The 20,564-nt window shown below is 54.9% G+C and overlaps 1 protein-coding gene across 41 annotated transcripts in view; it reads right to left on the bottom strand.

Annotated features, from left to right (window-relative positions):
- Positions 1 to 18,032, bottom strand: part of LRRFIP1 (LRR binding FLII interacting protein 1) — a 114,955-nt gene extending 96,923 nt beyond the window's left edge. For 12 of the 41 annotated variants that reach the window (XM_059703666.1, XM_059703672.1, XM_059703670.1 and 9 more), the window contains exon 1: positions 17,875 to 18,020. In XM_059703666.1, coding sequence (XP_059559649.1) covers positions 17,875 to 17,970 — 96 coding nt within the window. In that variant the 5' untranslated portion in view covers positions 17,971 to 18,020. Of the gene's footprint in view, positions 1 to 17,874 lie in introns of all 41 variants that reach the window. The other 29 variants (XM_059703677.1, XM_059703685.1, XM_059703688.1 and 26 more) reach the window with 9 other exon arrangements.
- Positions 18,033 to 20,564: the final 2,532 nt, after the last annotated feature.

The following is a 20,564-nucleotide window of genomic DNA, read 5'->3' as shown; positions in this document are numbered from 1 at the left end:
CTCATCTTTAATGTTTCTATCTCTCTTTCCCTCTCCCTTCCTCTCTGAAATCAATAAAAAAAAAAGTGTTCTGTATGTGCCAGACAGTTTTGACATTTAAAAAAGACACTTGTAAACACTGAAACCAACCAAATACCTCAGAAACATTAAACAATCTTAATAAAAAATAAAATACACTAAAATAAAGAATTATGTAAATTTAAAAAAATTATGTGGATAAGAACTCCATGCACTATTTGAGCTGATACAGTTTGATCTAAATTAATTTCATTCTAGAGTAAGAGTTGGCTTCTAGCTTAAGTCGCAGTCATTCATGGATTTCCCAAGATTGTCAGGTTTTCATTTCAAATGTGGAAAATGATCTCCTCCTTAAACAGACAGGCCTGTTGATGCTACAGAACCACAGAATGGCAAGAACACCTTCCTGAAGCCTTTCAATTCAGCAACCAGGGGGCACTGGGCCTGATGTAAAGGAACAGTCCTGCCTGGGGCTACCAGGAAATGTGGGCGCCAGTCTGCGTCAGGACCCTAAGTTGGTGTGTGTCCTTGGGTGCACCATGGGGCCTCTGAATTTCATTTTCAAGTAAAGGAAATGAGGTGGTGATAAATAATCTCCAATACCCCTAGCAGTTCTAAGTTATTTTGATCGTTTGATTTGATGCTATTAATCTAGGAGAGCACTTAGCAACCGTCCCTGTTTGATCTGAGCAGACAGCTCAGTGAGGCTGCTTAATATGCACCCTTCATGCAGCCGGAACCAGGGCGGAAACAGCTGCTCTCCATCCCACCACGGAGGCCTGCATGCCTCCCCAACAATAAGCACCCCAGTGGGCATGTCCTCATGGCACCAGGGCCTGTGGCAGGCAGACAGGAGCGAGGTGATGAACGGCTCTGAAACAGAAGGCAGGGCCCCGAGCTATTTGCGGGACCGCTCTGCCGAGTTCCTATCTGCTGACCCGCTGTTGCTTCTTGGGCTGACGCCACCGGGTGGGAACAGTCCCAAGAGACAGACGGGGCTGCGGAAGCCGGGGCCCACCCTCCAAGACTCCTCCAGGGCTGCCCAGTCCAAGGGCCAGCGAATGGCTGGCAGCCGAGGGAGCTGTCACGGCTGGCATCGGTTCGATGGCCCCCAACTGCGAGGAAGTCTTCATCACGGGTGCCCAGAAGTAGAGCCTCGCCTCGCTGGGCCACTGGGTTGCCTCCGATGAGGTCACCATGTCTAGATTAGAACGCTCTCCACTTCTGCACTGTGAAGGACCCAGACAGGCGGCAGATACGGGAGGCGCAGCCCACTCCCCGTGACCACGCTCCTCTCCTGGTGAAATGGGGACAGCGGGCAGCGGGCAGGGCCTCTGTGTGAGGGACAAGCACGGATTCCAGGGAAGCACAGTTTGTGTGTGTGTGTGTGTGTGTGTGTGAACAGCTTTACTGAGGTATAATTTACACACCATAAAATGCCTCTGCTTTAAGTGTACCACTCAAGGATTTTTAGTAAATTGACGGTGAAGTGCAACCATCATCACATCTAATTTTAGTGCTGCCATCACCCCAAAGGCATCTGCTTCGGGTCATCCACTGGTGTGGTGGGTGCTGCAGAGTCTCCTGGCGGCACCCTCAGCCCCGCCTAAAAGCGACGCTGTAGCCAGAGCTTCCTGACTGGAGTTTTTTGTTGCCTCTGAGGTCACCATGGAGAAATAGCCAAAGCAAGCTTCCTCTTCTTAGCCTTGTACCATTTTTTATGAATTCTTGTTGCTCTATAGAGCCAAACTCCTCTGCAGGATAGCTCCCGCGTTTTCTCTTTTTCTACTTCTTTCTGGCCCCCACGTTCTCATCCCCACCTCCCCTCTGGCACTCACACCCCCCCGCTGCACACCTGCAGTCCAGTCGTACCTCAATGCCCCTTTTCCCCTTACCATTTTTTTTTTTTTGCGGTAAAATATACATAACATAAAATTTAACATTTTAATACCTTTAAGCGCATAATTCAGTGGCATTAAGTACATTCATGCTGTTGTACAACCATCATCACCATCCATCTCCAGAACTTTTTCAGCTTCCCCAATAGAAACTCTGTCCCCATTAAACGCCAACTCCCATTCTTCCTCCCCCGGCCTGCAGTCGGCATCACGTCTGCCATGCGAATTCCCCAGGGGCAGCGGAAACGACACATCTCACCACAATATACACCCAGAGGGAGAAAGAGAAAATCCTGAAAAGCTGTGAGTCCTTCGGGAAATGGAGAAAATGAGGTAACAGGTAATAAACTTGCTAGATTTATGGGGTTCTTTTTTTCCGTGGAACCCCGACATCATTCCCTGCTTTGAGGAACCCTCTCTGGACCATGAGGCTTGGATTCCCCCCTTCCCTGCCACCCCCCGTCTGGCCTGCTTGGGGGGGGGGAAATGAGGGTGTGCGGGGCTTTCTCAGAAAAGGGGTTTCAACTGCTTGCTACCCAAAGGCAGGAGAGGCAAAGAGAAGTTGAGGTTCCATCACTTTCCAAGTTCAGAAAGCAAACATCCTCAGAGGCGAACTGGAACCTTGTTAAAATGTTAAATTTTATGTTATGTATATTTTACCGCAAAAAAACATGGTAGGGGGAGAAGGGACGTTGATGTGCGACTGGACTGCAGGGTGTCTTCTGAACTGTGGGTGTCCGTTGTATGGGCGGCAGCGGACACTCTGGACACTTGAATGAAACACCTCTGGTGTGTGGCCACATCGTTTCAGAAAAGAACAACCCCAAATAGGGAAAGAGGAGGCCTGGGGGCCAGGAGGGGCCGGCAGCTGCCGGGAAGGCGAGGTGGGTGGCCATGGCTATTTCTGGCCTCCCGGGTCCTCAGTGCAATGGCCCCAGGGGACATTCGAGGGCCTCTGCTCACAGCTCATGGAGAAGCAGCGAGTCCCCCAAACAAACCGTAACATGGGAACAGACGCGCGTGACATCAGAACCAAATACAGACGGCAAAGCGAGGCCAGCGGCCCATGCGCGCAGACTCAGACTCAGCCCCAGGCTCGGTGAGGCTGCGGGCGGCGGTCAGAGGCAGCACTTGGGCTGTCAGAGCATCAAAGAAAAGAAGAGGAAGTGCTTCCTCCAGGTCTGGAAACACCGCGAGCAAAGCTGGCTCCCACTTCGAGAACAGCCCAACTTCTCAGGGAAATCCCCACGAAGGCGTAAGGGAGGCGGACGCTACTCGGTCTCAGGGGAGACACAGCCGGGCCAGCATCTGGGACAGTTACAGCCGCAGCTGCCTGGGGATGGGAAGGAAGTCCCCCCGCTTCCCTTCAGGACGTGCTCGGGGTGCAGACCCGGCCCTGGGGCTAACAGGGTGGAATCCAGCCCCTGCTCCCCCACGGGCCACACTCCATCCGCCATCTGAGGGAAGGGCACCTCCTCCTGCCAGCCCTGCTCAGGTCCCTGGGTCTTCGTCCCTTTTCTACGCGGCACAAAGGCCCTCACATCCACCCCAGGAGCCCGCCCGGCATCCTCCCTGCCACCTGTGCCGGAACGACGTGCCATTTCAGGGCAGGAGCGCTGAAAACCAGGGAGCAGGTCACCGTGGCCCCTGACCACGGCTGTGACGTGACGTGAGAAGCCCTGAGAAGACACTGCTACCAGGCAGGTCCCCTGGAGGCTGCGATGAGCCCCTCCCCTGAGCCTCTCCCCTCGGACCTGCTGTGAGTCTAACGCGGCCGAAGGGCAGCGTTTGCTGGTTCAGGCCCGGAGCCTGGGGCGCTCGCCATCCCATCTTGACCCCACGGGCCGAGGATGACACCAAGGCTTTCCAGGATCCACACTGAAGAGAGAAGAATTCAAATGGGAAAAAGGCAAATCCGGGGCAGCCCGGTGACCACGGGGAATAACTGGGCAGACGTACAATAAAGCTGTCACTGCAGGAACCTTTACCAACGGAACCCTGCGAACTGTCATGTGTATAAAGCACAACTGAGTCGTCAAGGACAGACCAACAGACCGTCAGGCACGTCACCTCTCCTTTCAGTGGCCTTCCCGCTGTGGACGTGGGAGTAAGGGCACCCACCTGTCCCATCCGCTCGGGCGGCTGTGACACAGTCCACAGGCCGGGCACAAGCAATTCAACCATTTAAACAACAGAATCACCAACGGCATTGGCTCACGGAAGGAGGTGAGCAGGGAAAGCCGTGCTGCCGCCTTCGGGAATATCAGCGTAACTCACGCCACTCTTCGCCTCTGTGCTCAAAGGGGTGCTGTCTACGGCAAAGTCCAATAAAGGCGAAGAGCCCGGGCTCCCCCTGCCCTTCGAAGTGCTCCATTCAGTGATGTCCTTTGTGACGGACAGGACCCGACATGTGCAAATATCAGGAGCTGCTCTCATGAGACGGGGTCTGGCACCACGCATCTCTGTCCTGCACTATGTGGCCTCACACAGGGTCAGATGCAGGGGTCAGAGGCCTAGGGTGTCAGGGAAGGCTGGGGAAGGCTGGGGAAGGCCCCGTGTCTGCCCCCGGAGGCCCAGCCCCGACCAGCCTGTGGGGATCCGGGGTCCTCCTGGTGATGGCGCCTCTAATCTACTCCATCCTCACCTCCACACGGACCTGAAGGGTCCCGGGGCCTGGAAGCCCGGAGGGGGCCATGGTTCCTGCGCCTCCCTCCACACCCCTTCCCTCTACCTTTCCTGACAGACACGCTGGGCTCGCACCTGCTTCCTCCTCCGATGTGAGAAGGAAGCGAAGTCACCATCAAGAGACACAGAGGCTGCCTTTCGTAAAGAAAATGCACGGCCATCAGGGTGGGGAGCATGGCCTCGCTGACCAGGAACAGCTGCAAAAGCCGGAATTCTGTGGGTGTCTGGGATTTATTTTACACTTTTCTGTCAATAACACCACTGCTTTCTCATATCTGCCAAGCTCTTTAGGGTTGGTGGGCACGATCTCCAATGCCTTCTCCTTTGGGCCTCACGTGAATTCTATGAAGCAGGTGTATCCCTCTTTAGTTCAGAAGGTCAACACTGAGCAGGACTTGTCCCTGGGCACCCTGCTCCAGCCCCCACTCCCCCACGTAGGCAGCTGGGGCTGGGGCTGAGTGGGGGCTGGGCTGGAGCCAGCCTCTGTCTCACAGTCCTGGGCAGGCAGGTGGCCACAGCACACCCGTGGTTCGTGGCCACGACAACCCCCTGGGTGGTTCCTGAGGGTGTGTGTGAGGAGCCCGGATGCCCCGATGACTGGCAGGAGTCCCCCGTTCTAAGCATCATGCTTCCACCCCTCATCGAGTCCTCACAACCACGTGTCGCCTCCACTTAATGGGAGGGAGCACCGAGGCTCAGAGAGGCCACCTGGCTTGTCCAAGGTGGCAGAGCCAGCAAGTGGGACGCGGGGCCTCCAACCCAGTCTCTGACCAGAGTCCCACCTGGCCCTCTACATGGCAGTGGCTCCATCAGACTCTAAAGAGATCGCAAGGGTGTGCAAAATATCTCACGTCGTGGGAATCAGGAGGCAAGTCTGATTTCACTGGCTTCACAGTTTCCCACAATGCTGTTCCCCACTCTAAAAGCGTCTTATCCTGCCAGGATTGAAAACGTTTCAAAGCCCCTAACGCAGACCGGGCCCCAGTGGCAGCGACCAGGGTGACACTGGGGACAAGTGTGCTTTCTGGGTGGTGCTGGCCTCTTGCTGATGAGTCCTGATGGGGTCTTCAATCTGAGGACAGACAATTCTGTCTCCTGATCCTGTGACAGCCAGCGAGGGCGTCAGGATTCAGGATGAGGGACACATGATTCACACGGAATTCGGGCAAAGGGAGGTTAAGCTACTGGGGAGGAAACCCCACATTCACAGGTTTTCATGTTAATGAGAAGATGCTGGTCACCATGCTGCAGGGAAATGCCCACTGTGCTCACCACCTTCATCCCTCAGGAGGCTCTCGGGGACCCGCATGGAGGTACAGACCCCGGAAACAGGGCCAGACGGCAGGGTCTGACGGGGAGAAGGAACAGCATCCCCGTGACAGGTGTGACAGGACAGCCGGGGACGCCCATGAAGGAAGCCCACCTCCGGCTGGGGTGGGAGACAGGTGGGCAGGGAGGCGTCCAGTAGGCCAGGCGAGGCCGGAGGCGACTGAGCCCTCTCCGGAGAGACCGGACCGCGGCAGCCGACGTGTGTCATCTCCGAGTCCCCCACAGAGCTCTCCTCACCCCACAGGTGAGAGACTGAAGCTGTGAGGCAGCAGAGTCCGGTCAGGGGCAGAGCTGGGCCCGCTTGTACCGGGAGGATAGCAGTAGGTTTACAGTTGTTCGTATGGAAAAAGGCCTGCAGGTCGCGATTATTACAATAGCTTTATTAACTCAAATAATGGCTCAGTGGCACAGTGACCCCACTTTGGCCCGTGCTGTGTGTCTCTTGGAGAAATGGATCCTCTGCGTGAACGTGCCGGGGGCCCAGAAGGAAGCTGCCCGCCCCCGAAGACGGGGCGTGAAGCCCTCCTGAGGGCCGGGCGTATCCTTCTCTGAAATAATTTAAAAATCCTAAGCACTGCATACGAAACTGGATGAGCGGAATTAGTTGTCGCTACACAGTGTCTGGTTAAATCACAATAGGCTTTTTGCCTGTCACTCTGTCCCTATTAAACCACGTGGAACAGCAGGCCCCCGCGGCGCCCCTCCCACCACCTGGCCCAGGGCAGCCCGTTAACTGCACGTGCTGGTTAGAGCAAAGGGATTAGGAACCAAAAGATACATTAAAATGGTGGCACTGCTCCCGAAAACCACAAACTCAAGTACAACAGATGTGCTAACCCAGAAGGGATCCGGAAGCTGAATTCTCAGTGAACGAGAGGGCTGCTGTCTGGGGTGCTTTCCTCCTCAGATTCACAGAGAGACGGAAGCCAGATGTCTACACTCCCAGGGGATCGCGACAGGACACAGGACATTCATGTGGCTGTAGCCGCTTCCTGTCTCATCCTGCAGCCTGGGGACCGGGGACCGGGGAAGGGATGGAGGCCTTGGTGGATGGGGCTGAGCCCGTGGACATGGCTGGTTTTCAGGCTCTGTCACCAGGAACAGGAAGAAGGGAGAGAGGCCACGCTCACAGCACAGGCGTCCTGGGCTCTGGCCAGCTATTTTAAGAAGTTCAGCTGTGAATGGCAAAAGCAACATGCAACGTGCCTGGCAGGAGATACGGGGACACTGTTAATCCCGCGAAAATGTGCTGTCGCTGGTCTTTTAGTTTGTCCAACACTCAGGCCCCCCGATCTGGGTGGTGGGCCTCCCTGGGGGGAGGGGATCTGGGTATTAATGGGCCACCAGTCCCCCCGCCCTGCCCCTGCACCAGTGAGGCTGAGCAGGGGGCCCCCCTTACCCCTCCTCCAGCAGCACACTTGGGCTTTCCAGGGAGGAGGTGAAGCTGGGAGGGAGCTGGGTCACACCCTGGCACTTACTGAATGATGGCGGGCTCCCTGCACTTTGGGATTTTTAAATGGACAGAAGCATCACTTCCTGGCCCCTTCCCAGCCTACTGCCCTCTCTGGCCCAGTGGGCGCCTAAGGAAATGCCACCCTCAGGGTTACCGGAAGGTGGTAGGGCCGGTGGAAGCACCTCGCTTAATGGCCAGGCAGCCTGACAATACTGTCTCCTCCCTGGTCTCCTGCCCACTCCCTGCTGTGAAGGCTGCAGGGGCCAGGCAGAGCCCATGAGCAGCGTGGGGATGTGACCCCGCTGGCTCGGAAGGCAGCCCCGTGGCTGCTGACCCAGGTGGAGGCGGCGCTCAGCAGCTGTCACAGCAGCCGCCACAGGGATGCCACCCTGGCCTGCTGTCCCTGGAGCACACCTGCGCCGTGGGGCCCCGGCCTTTTCCAGGAGAGAGAGAAAGACGTGTGTCTCCACACCGCTCCCGGCCCAGCTGAGCCAGGCTGCACCGACCCGCTGGCCTCCGGCACGCACGGGATCCCCGGGAAACGGGTGTCTCCCACAGGCAGAAAGGGGCCACTGGCCCACAGGATGCCACTCAAAGACCCCCCCTCACCCACCTGCACCTTCGTGCCAACCCATCGTCCATAGAGGCAGCAAGAAGTTACTGCTGTGCCTGCAATTCACCCCTCTGTTCCCTCTCCTCACCCCGCCCGCCATCAACTTGGCACAGCAGTGGCTTCTGGAGCACAGCAGAGTGCAGTCCCATTGGCAGCTGATGCCCAGCTTCCTGAGAGGGCACAGCTTCCCTAACCTGCCCCACCGAGCTTTCCGGGCACTCGGCCTCCCACTCTCTTCCAGGAGGTTTTCGTGGGGAGAGCCCAGGAGGGAGAACGTGGCTTGGTCAGCCCCACTTCCTGGCCTCCTGGAGAACAGCCGTGCACCTGACAGGCGCTTTGTGTAAAGGACGCAGCGTGGGTCCTGAGGCCAGCGGCTCAAACACGTACAGTGATGGGCACGCAGAGCAGCGTCCTCCATGGCCATCTGCCCTGGTGTTTGTCACTGTCTGGAGACCGCTTCGGTTGTCCCTCCTGGGGGTGGAAGCCGGATGCTGTTAAACGCCCTAACGAGGACAGGACAGCCCCACATCGGAGCGTTATCCGGCTGGAATGTCCAGCGCACGAGGCTGGGAAACAGGCAGAGAAGATGAGGAGGAAAACCCGGGAAATGAAGTGCAGAGTCAGGAGACTTCGCGGCCACCACTCACCACAACCCTGTGGCCGCTTCCCTCCGGTGCGGGCTCCAGGCCCTGGTGAAAGCCGGGCAGGCCGTGTGGTGCTTCTGAGAGGGCAGGCAGGCCCAGCGACAAGCAGGGCTGGTGGAGCGGCCCAGCGATACCCCCAGGAGTCAACCGCAGGCCGGCACCCAGGCCTGGCTATGACAACAGCTCAAAACACCTGGTGGCATCTCGCTGTTGAGTCTTAAATTCAAGACCAAGATGCAAAAGGTTCATGGAAGACAGAGGGTCCTTCTTCTCGGTGATGGGGAAGAAGCCGGCCCACAGGTCTGCCATGCAACAGCCACACGCGGCCCACACGCGGCACTAAGAGCTTTGACTCTGAGCTCGTTTACCCAGTGCCAACGGTGGTCTGTACCCCTCCCCGCAGGCACAAACTTCCTGGTAATTTTCTCATGTCGTTCCTCCAGACCTCTCTCCTTTTCTTGTTTATAGTATTTCCCCCCAATTCCATCAGCCAGCTCCCTTTTCTCTCCTCTCAGCCCTCATCTGATGACTGAGTTTCACCCCTGTCCTCGGGGGCACATCCTGACCCTTCAAGCAGCAATGCCTCTCCCGCTAGAGCAGTGGTTCTCAACCTTCCTAATGCCACGACCCTTTAATACAGTTCTTCATGTTGTGGTGACCCCCAATCATAAAATTATTTCCGTTGCTACTTCATAACTGTAATTTTGCTACTGTTATGAATCGTAATGTAAATATCTGATATGCAGGATGTATTTAGGCGACCCCTGTGAAAGGGTCGTTCGACCCCCAGGTTGAGAACCGCTGCACTAGAGGGAACAGCCACAGGTACCAGGCAGCCTGGCTAAGATCCGCGCCACGCCCCCCCCCCCCCCCCCGAATATTCCTCTTTTACAGACAAAGGAAGGAGATTCGGACGTGTGGTCACACAACTTAGAAAGGCTGGTGGAGTTCTCTGCACTAGCCCATACATTTCCCATGCTGGTCAGTTCCGGCGGCCACCCAGGTCATCAGGTCACTCCCCGTCTACACCAGGTGGTGAGTGACATGCAGCCCCACGGGACTCAACAACAATTCCATGTTATAGGCTGTGCCTCTAGGACAACATAGTCAACCAAGAGTTAATCACTGCTCTGAAGCTGTGCTGTCTCACTGGGGGCCGCTGCCATAGGTGGCTCTTTAAATGCAAATGAATTAAAATCAAGTGAAATTTAAAATGCAGCTCCCAGGTGCACTAGCCACTTTTTGGTTGCTCCACAGCACTTGGGCCAGTGGCTGCCCTGACACCCGGCACAGGGATAGCATTCTGTCCCCACAGGAGGTCCTGCCAGCCAGCATGGCTGCCACGGCTATCAGTGGACCTGGGGTGACTTAACGCAGTGTCTTAGGGCGTCCAGGGAGGAGTCACACCAGCTGTTCAGTCAACATGGAAATCCCACCTCTGAGTGTCAACCTGAAACCTCCACATGCCTAAGGGATACCACAGAGAAGGTGAGCAATAAAAATAAAAGGACGCCAGGATAAGGGTAGAAAAATGGACAGCTATGTGACGGAGGTGAAAGTATGATGAACGTTAATCTCCCGGCTCTTTACCTGCAGCCGTTCATTCACTCCCCAGGCCAAGAAGTGGTGGACACACTGCAAGATAATCCGCCCTGGAAGATCCGGCCAGTTCTGGCTCCGACATACTTGCTGACCCGAGGGTTTCCCACTGCCAAGCCCCTATCACATTCTGCCTACCCAAACTCTCCAGGCATTCAGATCTGTGCTGTGGAAAGTATAGCTCAGTTCTTAGAGAATTTTCCAAACAAACACATGTGTTATCCTTGAGGCCCGAAGCCACGAAAATCTCATTTTGTAACCCCCTTCGTTTGCTCACCTGATTTGACATTTTATTCCACTCTCAGTAGAAGACTTACCCAAATGACTTGTCTCCTTGTTTGTCCCGTTTGGACACCAGATATGATGAACTGTGCTTCCCTGGTATACGGCTCAGATTAGCTTTCAACTTTCTTCTCAATGCCTACCACCTCCTTCATCAAAAACAAAACTCTATCTTTAGGCACCAAAACAGAGAAGTTTGGCTCCGTAGCACTGATCAGCATTTCCTTCAACACTGACACTGTGGTGAAGGGCACTGGCCTGGAAGACAGGGGGCCCAGGCTGTGTGCCCATGCCCTCAGCAATGACCGAATGCCTGGTGGCAATGCTGCAGCCACCCCCCGCACCACTGGTGTGGCCTGGTCACAATCCTGTGCATCTCCCTCCTGGCCTTCCCCGGAATCATTCCCGGAGGTTTTTAGTGCCTCACTCTCGCGTCTGAATGGACAGCCAGGGATCACCACACAGCTGGGGAGGCACCAAGGTGACAGACAGAGACCAGAGCAGGCAAAGGACGAAGAGAAACAGACATCGTGCAGACGAAAAGTTCAGGCTAAAAAGAGAATGTCCTCAGGATGAGGCACCGTGGTAGTGAACCAAGAAAGAATATAAAAATGCTATAAAAAAGGGAACAAAGAAGAAGAAGAACAACAAAAACCTAAAAACATTTAGAAATTAAATACAGCCTGGCCGGGGTGGCTCAGTGGTTGAGAGTCAACCTGTGAGAGTCATGGTTCGATTCTTGGTCAGGGCACATGCCCAGGTTTTTGGCTTGGTCCCCAGTAAGGGGCATGCAGGACACAGACAATTGATGATTCTCTCTCATCATTAATGTTTCTATCTCTCTCCCTCTCCCTCCCTCTCTGAAATCAATAAAAATATATTTTAAAAAGAGAAATTAAATACAGAACAAAGGAGTTTAGTAGAAGGAGTGGCAGATAAAGTTGAGCACCTCAACTTTCCAGGCAGGAATAATATGGAATTGATAGATCTGATCTGTTTAAAAACACAGAAACTCGTATTGTGAGGAGTTCTGTTGGAACGTTTGTGAAGCATTAGACATGATATGTAGATAGAAGAGCAATTGGGGAAAAATAGAAATAACCCCTGAGAAGGCAGGAAGTTGTGCGAGGGAAGACACCACCAGCATTTACGATGCGCCAGTCATCGTCCTGAGGTCTTTGCAGGAGACAGCTCCCCCACCCTCATAAGCACCTGGAAGAAGAGCACTCTTAAATCCCCCATTTCACGCATGGCGGCGAGGGGGCAGGGGAGGCTGAGGCAGAAAGTGCTCCCGCTCATGAAGCAAGTGGCAGAGTCAGGATTTGAACCCAGGGACTCCAACTCTAGCCCCAGACTCTACCAGTGTCCTGACTGTGACTATTCATTAACCTAAACTCACAATGGAACTATGCTATGAAGATGAGGAGAAAGGAAAGTGGGGAGAGGGCCTGGGCTGCACCCCCGAATACCAAGTCCTCACCCCGCAAGCCAGGAAGTACCTGAAATTCAAAACTCCATACACAGTGCATACGCACATCATTTATAAACAGGAGGTACTCACCGGACCAGTTAGTTTCACAAGGCCGTTATGGACAGGGCATTTACCGGGTGGCATGAGAAGCCACTGGAGAGCTTTAATCAGAGAAGTGACATGATGTGGCATATTTTAAAAGGATGGTCTGAGAATGTGGGACAAGGGTAAAAACATTTCTTATTTTAATTAAATAAAAATTAGTTTTGAAAAGATGAGAGAATTGAAAGAAGATGAGAATATGGGACTCTCCCATGAACTGCTATGCCGGGTGGCTCCGAGGTCAGCTGGGGACAACAGTCCCAGAGATGGGAGGCACGTCGGCCTGACTGCAGGGCACCGCCTAGAATAGGGCTGTGGACAGAGCCAAAAGCTGATGCAGAAGGGGCCTGGCGGAGGAACTGGAGCCTCTTAGTTATGAGATGACCTTAGGCAAGTCACTTAGCACCTCCGAGCCCGCTGCTCTCAGTCAGACAGAGATGCTCTAACCTCCAGTGATGGGACTGAATATAATTGTGGAGAGGAGCTTCTGGGGTACCTGACACCTTGGCCTCAAAAGCAGCCTCAGTTCCCGTCTCCCCGCTTTCCAGTCCCATTCCCTGACCAGGCTCACGGGGTACGGACTCAACTATAATCCAGGTCCCCTGATTTCCACGCTGCTGTGGAACCTCTTCATGCCATCCGCACACAAATCACAGCCCTAATCACTGAACCAGTGAGTCACCCCAGGTTCACCCAGAAAAGGGACAGGGGACAGCTGGCTCTCGGACAAAAATAGCCGAGGGTGGGCCCAAGCCAGTGGCAACCAGCAGGACTGCCCACAGCTGCATTCTGAGTCCGTCCTGACGAAGCCATCTTGCCAGGACTCACAGAAACAGCCCAAGGTCACGGGTGCAGGGTTTGCAATTCCCCGACAGCCCCGATGGTGATAAAAGTCCCCTGGAATCTTGTCCTGTCACATTCCTGTCACCCGTGGGTGATGTGCCGAGATGCGTGTGTCTGTCTGAGGAAGACGAGCGATGGGAGGGGAAGGGGATTGGGAGGGAGGCGGGGGGGGGGGGCAGGGACAGCATCCCCCGAGTGCCTGCTGGGATGTGGGGCAGGTCAGTGCCCCCATGAGCAGTGTCTGTGCAGACTGTTGTCTAACCCAGCTCTTCCCACTCCCTTCTGGTCACAAACTGCTGGCCACATCGCATGACATGGTCCAGTCGGTATCCAGTTGGTGTTGGTCTGTTGGCCAGCCTCAAAAAAGCAAATTCATCTGGAAAAAGGCATGAGGCTGATAGCGCAAATGAAGTGAAATGGGCTGTAGCAACCAGACTGCCTTCAGGTAAATGTGGGCCCGTGTCACCCGCCCAAGGGCAGGGACTGCACCAGGAGATCTGGAGTGCGTCCTGCAGCTGGGCTCAGTCAGGACCCCAGAGGAGGCCATCTGTGGGAGCCCAGGAAGGTGGTGGAGGTCCCACACTGGGCCAGCTTTTGGGGTGCTCTGGAAGGAGCATGCATCCAACCCCGATTGGGCCTGGAGGAGAAAAGGAGACAGGGTCCCTCTAATAGGCTGATCTATGAGGGCTATTTGGGAAAGACACGGGGGACTTAGGGTTAGAGTGACCTATGTTTATGGGACTCCCCAGAATGAAGCAGGGGGGTTGTCCTGAGTTGAGATCCCCAGAAGCAGAGCCTGAGGCAGGGACTTGAAAGGGGTGGTGCCAGCAGAGGGGGTGAGGGGCGCAGAAAGGCCAGGGAAGGAGAGAGCCTCAGCTGGCTTTATCCCTCACCCCATCCCATAATCCCACGGGGGCTCTGGAGCCTGAATGCACCCCAGAGCTGGCTCCACCTGGAGGGACTGCCCCAGTCAGTAGCTGCAGCTGCCCCTGGCTGGGGTGGCATGTCCCTTCCCCCCCAAAGCGACTGCTAGGGGCCACGGGAGCATCTCTAGTGAAGGGGGCGTCTGTGACCCCTGACAGCCACTCACAGGCCAGGGAGTCAACACTTGCCAACAGGGGGATCTGGGCAGCCACCAACTGCACCCCTGCGGGGACCATGTGCTCTGAGGACATTGTTGCAGCGGGGCCAGTCCTGGGGGAGGGCACTGCATTGTGGGTGCAGAAGGAACAGGGACCACGGCCTGTGGCCACAGAGGGATGCGAACACTGCGACCGTTGTCATAATTACTTTTCGTGTGCATGTGGGGAAAGGCTCTCCATTTGCAGGAATACTGTGAGGGCCTCTGGTGTCGTGAGGGCCGTATCATTTCACTCAGTGGCAGAGTGCTGAAGGCGAGATTTGGGAAGCTACCAGAAGTCATTAACAGGATGCTAATCGCGCCAGGAGAGACATGCACCTGCTCTGCAAACACCTCGGCCAGCTGTGAGAAGCGGTACCCATGCTTCCGTGGGGATGGCCTCAGAGTGCTTCCTGCATGTTCGTCCTGACAACGTTGAGCCCAAATGCCACCTCAGACAGACAGTGAGAAACAAGCTACTCCTGCAAACACATCTACAGGGGTTGACAGTTGTACCTCCATTCCCTACAAACATGCCCTCATTAAAACCCAATGTAACTGCAGAAATAGAAAGTATCACTTGCAGCGAGTCATCCCCTCTGCCCTTCTGGCCTACAGTGGGACTGGGCCCTGCCCCCCCAACTGGTGACCATCTCTGCCCAGAATTCTCCACTTAGGGTCCAGTGCATCTTTACTGGATGCCAGACCCACATCCACCCCCACTCCCTGCCAGTTTCTTCAGTGCTCCTCAGTTTTTATTCAGGCCCCACACCTCCCTAAAAGCTCCAGGTGGTCAAGTCCCACAGTCCCAGGATGGGCCTGACTGCCACAGCAGAGCACCCCGTCCCCTCGCCACAAGGATTGGTGTGGGCTACTGAGTCAACTGTCCTGGTCACAGAGCTCCGTGAGGAGCAGCCTAGGAAATATGACAGGGACGCGTATCCTAGCTCTCAGGAGAGACGGGGTGTGGGCTCATGGGGGGCAGCCTGGGAACATAGCAGCCTGTCTGCCAGATGCAAGTCACCCTGAGGACGAGGCCACCCACAGAGGATGGCCCGGCAGAGCCAGCTGCAGAGGTTGTGTGGACAGAGACGCCCGCGTTGCCAGTGAGGCTGGTGGGGAATCCGCACTCGAACCAATGTAGACGCCAGTCTAGGTTAGGGCTTCTGTTCCTTCGAGAATAACTCAAAAGCCCTAGCCGGTTTAGCTCAGTGGATAGAGTGTCGGCCCTCAGACTGAAGGGTCCTGGTTTGATCCTGGTCAAGGGCACAGTGCCTGGGTTGCAGGCTCGATCCCCGGGCCCAGTCAGGGCGTGTCTCTCTCACGTCGATGTTTCTGTCTCTCTATCTCTCCACCTCCCTTCCACTCTCTCTAAAAATCAATGGAAAAATATCCTCGGGTGAGGACAACAACAACAAAGTAACTCAAAATGCCACTTTCTCTGGGATGCCACCTCTGATCGCCATTCCTAGTCCCATCAGGAAGTGTAACTCTCATTTTCCATCCTCCAGAACACGATATCCATTCCCTTTTATATCAAATCTCTTCCTGCCTTCAATTCCTGCCACTGGTGTATGGTCAGGCCCCGTTCTGACCCAGTCCCTCCAGGGTGGCTCCTCTGGTCCAGCCCTGCCTCCCAGTCTCCCTAGCACAGGTGTGGGGAGCAGGGCAGGCATCCCCTCAATCACTGAGCAAATAAGAAAGTACCGGACTTAAGACCCTTCTGTTAATTTTCATAAGAACTCTATTTGAACAGTGATTCTAATGTTCACAGTTGGGAAATATAATTCAATTTGTAGAAGAAGATAAAATATTGCATCTGCTCCCTCCAGCTAGCATTTGTAACACCCATATCCATGGTTGGTTTGACTGTGAGGATGTGTGGGGGGTGGCTCTCAATTTACCTGCTTACTCTCGTTACTTTCTTTAATCCTGACACCAAGGGGGGTTCATTTTCCCCATTTAGAAGCGAGGATATGGAGGCTGAGGGGGGTGGGGCGTAGCTCTCTGCCCTGGGGTGGCACAGTCCGTGCGGAGCTGCGTACACTTTCAAAGCCCACGTCTGATCCCACATCTGAATGTCACCTCCAACTGTGCCTCCCTGGCTGGGGAGCCGGAGCACGGGTTCCCATTACACAGGACCTCAGGGTATCAACCCAGGGAGTAGCAACCCAAGGCTTTTCCTTTCAATCCGTGTTTATAAAGGCCAGCAGACAGGAGATAGACTTCAGGAACTCTCATTCTTGTTTCCTCGTCCCCAAACCACTGACAGAAAGATGAGGCCATGATCATTGGTCACCACTGACTTCCCAGAGAAATGTGTTTGGTCTTTTGGTCAAATACATACAGAAATACCTGTCTTTGACGGGGGGGATTATATTCAAGCTACTACACTTAGCAAACAGCTATATTTAGCCAAAGGTACTGTAAGTGCCTTGTCCCCCCCCCCTTTTTTTTAATTAATGAATGTACCAGGCACTGAGGAGCATCTACGATGTGCCTGGCTCTGTGTTGAGCTCTGGGAATTCCAAAGTAAGTCACTGCCCGCCTGGGTGTCACCTTCTACAGGGGGACAGACAGGTGAACAAACAACGCCGAGCCCACATGACTACCTCAGCAGGCGTAGGGCCAACAGCTGAGGTACGGATGGAGGCAGGGAGGCTCTGCCTCACAGAGAACCAAATCTACCCTGGGCTTTAAGGGATGAGTAGGAGTGTGCCTGGAAAGCCCTTTTCTTTCTCATACAGAGAAAAACAAAAGTCTGTATTCAATCAATATTCAACAAATACCGATGGACAGCCATGTGTCCATAAAAGCAATAAACTGAAAACACCTAAGAACTGCTTCTGGAGTCCACACAATAAACAGCTGACGGAGGCAACCTGACACCACAGACACGCAGCCTCATCCCTGGGAGTTTTTCCATTGAGAACAATGCTCGGTGGGACTCTCCTCTGCCCCAGCACGTGGAAGAGGGTGTAGAAGAGGGTTGCACTGCCCCTGTGGTGTGAGTTCCATATTAGCTTGTGAGCCCTCCCGGCACACACACACACACACACACACACACACACACACACACACACTCTGCACAGCTCAAAAGGTACAAAAGGGTGTACCCTGAAAGTTCAAGCCTCCTTGTCCACCCCAGGCCCAGGGAATGGCTCCCCTTCCCCAGGGAGCTGCTCCCAGTCCGCTGGGCGTCCTTTCAGCTGTCACGGGCTGCCCAACCTTCTGTGGCGCCCTCGCTGGAGAAGAGGCACGTGCACAGATCTGCACACGGTGAACCTGCGGCTGGGACGTGCATCGCCCATCTCCCTAGGATAAACTCTGCCCAGGAAACTTGGATGAAAACCTGTGTGCCTGGACCCCGTTTCAGGCTCGGTCCAGAAACAAGAGTCACACTGACCCCGAGTCCATGCCCAAGCTGCACCGTGTGTGACAATCCACTGCAAACGGTCACCGACAGGGGCCGGGCCATTCCCCAGAGCCATGTGGCCTCTGGGGACGTCCATGGGCCTCAAGGGTCGGGCCTACAGCACCCCCAGGGTGCACTACAACAAAGCGGGGCGCCTGTCCCCCACCCACTGCCTGGGCCACCTTGCACCAGGGGCGGCGCCCCAGCTCCACGCGCCTATGGGGCAGCGGCCCAAGGGAGCCGGGGGCGGGGGAGGGGTCAGTGTCGCCGGCCTGTCCCCTGGGCGGCCGGAGGACAGGCGTCCCGCCCGCCGAGACCCCGGCTGAGGCCCGCGGACAGACGGACTGACAGCCGCCTGACAGCTGCGCGCGCCCCCGCCGGGCATAACGGGCCTGCTCTTACCTCGCGCGCGATCTGGTTCAGTGCCTCGTCCTCCGCAGTCAGCCGCTCCCGGTTGGGGAGCCGCTTGCGGCCCGCGCCCTGGGTGCCCATGTCCATCGGCAGCGCCGCCGCCGCTGCTGCTGCGGGCCCGTTGCTCCCGCCGCTCGCGCCCCCCGCGCCGGGCCCGCCCCGCCCCTCCCCTCCCCTCCCTCCGCCGGCGTCATGGCGTCAGCGGCGCGGGGACGCGGGGACGGGGCTGGTCCTCGGGACCGAGGCAGCGGCAGGGGTTTTGGACGCGGCGGGCGGGACCAGGACTAGAGCTTGAAGCCGGCGGGAGGTTTGGGATGTTTGGGGGGCGGGGGTGCGGGACGCGAGAGTGACTCAGCTGGGGACTCCGGGGAGGATGGGGCGCGGGGACGGTGGTGGTGGTGGTGCGGTGGGGGGTGGGTTAGAGGCGCCAGCGTCCGGGGACCAGGGCCTGAGCACTGCAGGGTGCACCCCCCGCTGGAACCACCCGCCCCAGGGCTGTGGGTACCGGGGCGCGGGGACCTCCGCAGGGCGTGGAGGGCTGGCGGGGATTGGGTGCCCGAGAGGTTTGCGCGGAGGGGTAGGCGCAGGGACGAGGTTCAGACTGGCGCTCTGTGAGCCTTGGTCCAGCACAGCCCGGCTGGGAGCAGGGTCCAGCCCAGGGTGGTCAGCTCCTTCTCCTGCTCCCAGGCCCTGTGACCTTGGCCACCTCACCCTCCCACCCCCTCCCCAGCCTGACGGTGGGTTCAGAATCAGCGTGAGGATGGATAGGTCTCCTTCACATGCCTGTCCTCTGTGGCTCGTCACCTCACCCCTGTGTCCCCAACTTCTGGGAAGAGGCTGACACCGCAGCTGGTCTCAATAAATAGTCGTTGAGAAAGGAATGAATTTGCCTGAGCTTTTCCTCCCATACTCTACAGGTGGGTTTAAAAGCAAACAGGAGAAGCAGGTAAGGGTTACAAAGCCATCACCATCCTATCCATTGGGGTACAGGAAGAATGTACCAGAACGTCCCTGAGTATGTATTTTAAACTAAAAGTAAGAATGTTATGTATCGAATACTCGCATTTCATATACAGCCTCAGTTTAAGGGGCCACCTGCCAGTCACAGGGCACCCCCGCGGGCAGCAGTGGCATTCTCTCCCATTAGAGCAGTGATGGCGAACCTATGACACGCGTGTCAGAGGTGACACGCGAACTCATTTTTTGGGTTGATTTTTCTTTGTTAAATGGCATTTAAATATATAAAATAAATATCAAAAATATAAGTCTTTGTTTTACTATGGTTGCAAATATCAAAAAATTTCTATATGTTACACGGCACCAGAGTTAAGTTAGGGTTTTTCAAAATGCTGACACGCCGAGCTCCAAAGGTTCGCCATCACTGCATTAGATCATTTTCAGAACATTCTGGTGTATCTGGACGAACCAGGTGAAATGGGTTTATGGATTACATAACCTAGTCTTAGCTAAAACTCAAAGAGTAGACAAATGGCTTCAAAGGATTGAAAAGATTCTCAGAGATACTCCCCCAAATCGCAGACAAGAAAATGAGACGGTTTCCTTACTCCCGGGAGGAGCTCGGCATTGACCTCACTGTGACGTATTAGCAATGAGAACAGTTAGCAATCGTCAGAAACAACTTGAAACATGAGTTCCCATTGCCTGTCATTAATGATTAGCCTCATTTTAAGTGGATATAGTGACAGATGATGATGATAATGACATAATTTATACAAAACTATATAAATATTTGGGGGCCACTTAAAAAATACTTAGTGATAGAGTTCATGGTAAAAAAAAAAAAAAAGAAGTCTGGCCCTAGCCAGTTTGGCTCAGTGGATAGAGTGTCAGCCTGCAGACTGAAGGGTCCCAGGTTCTATCCCGGCCAAGGGCACATGCCTGGGTTGTGGGCTTGATCCCCAGTAGGGGACGTGCAGGAGGCAGCTGATCAATGATTCTCATCATTGATGTTTCTATATCTCTCTCCTTCTCTTTTCCTCTCTGAAATCAATAAAAAAATATATTAAAAAAGTCTGGGTTCTAAGCCAGTGGGTTTTCCATTTTCGGGGATTGTGAATGTCTTTGAGAATCTGATGAAAACTGGATTCCTCTTCCAGAAAAAAAAAAAAAGCATATGAACAGGACATTTGAGTAGTTTTAAAGGGTGATAATTAGAAGTCCATCCACAGGCCCTCTGACTCCCGCCTATACTGTCCCCTGGGAGCCTTTCTAGCTACCAAAGCCAGGGTAGCCTTCCCACACACTTTGCCACTGCACTCTCCAGACTGTGGGGCAGCTCCACAGTGCTATTGCAGCAGTTCTGGGGAGGAGAGCCCCAGCAGGTGGGAAACGTGTCGCTGGTCATTTGTGGCTCGGGGCAGGGAAATGCTGAGGCTTGTGAAATTACTTGCTCTAAGTGTTGTTACCATAATAATTTCATCCTTACTGAGTGCTACCCCATGACAAGAATTTTGCATAAACAGGTGCCTTGGCAGGAGGATGTCACTCTCAGGGTAATTACATGCCATGGGAGAAAGGCTGAGGGTGTCTGTTCTGTACACAATGCCAGCTCCTTAGCCAAGCCCTTTGAGCAGCTCCGAGTGGTTCTCTCAGAATAGCGTTCCTGAGATTCAGGACGAAGATGGTCTTTTCATCTCTCAGAGAGTCTTGCTCAGGGTGAT

The sequence above is a fragment of the Myotis daubentonii genome, chromosome 7 (assembly GCF_963259705.1).
Source record: "Myotis daubentonii chromosome 7, mMyoDau2.1, whole genome shotgun sequence".
Lineage (NCBI taxonomy): Eukaryota > Metazoa > Chordata > Mammalia > Chiroptera > Vespertilionidae > Myotis > Myotis daubentonii.
The sequence above is the reverse complement of the archived record's forward strand: the minus strand, read 5'-3'. Positions and strand labels throughout refer to the sequence as shown.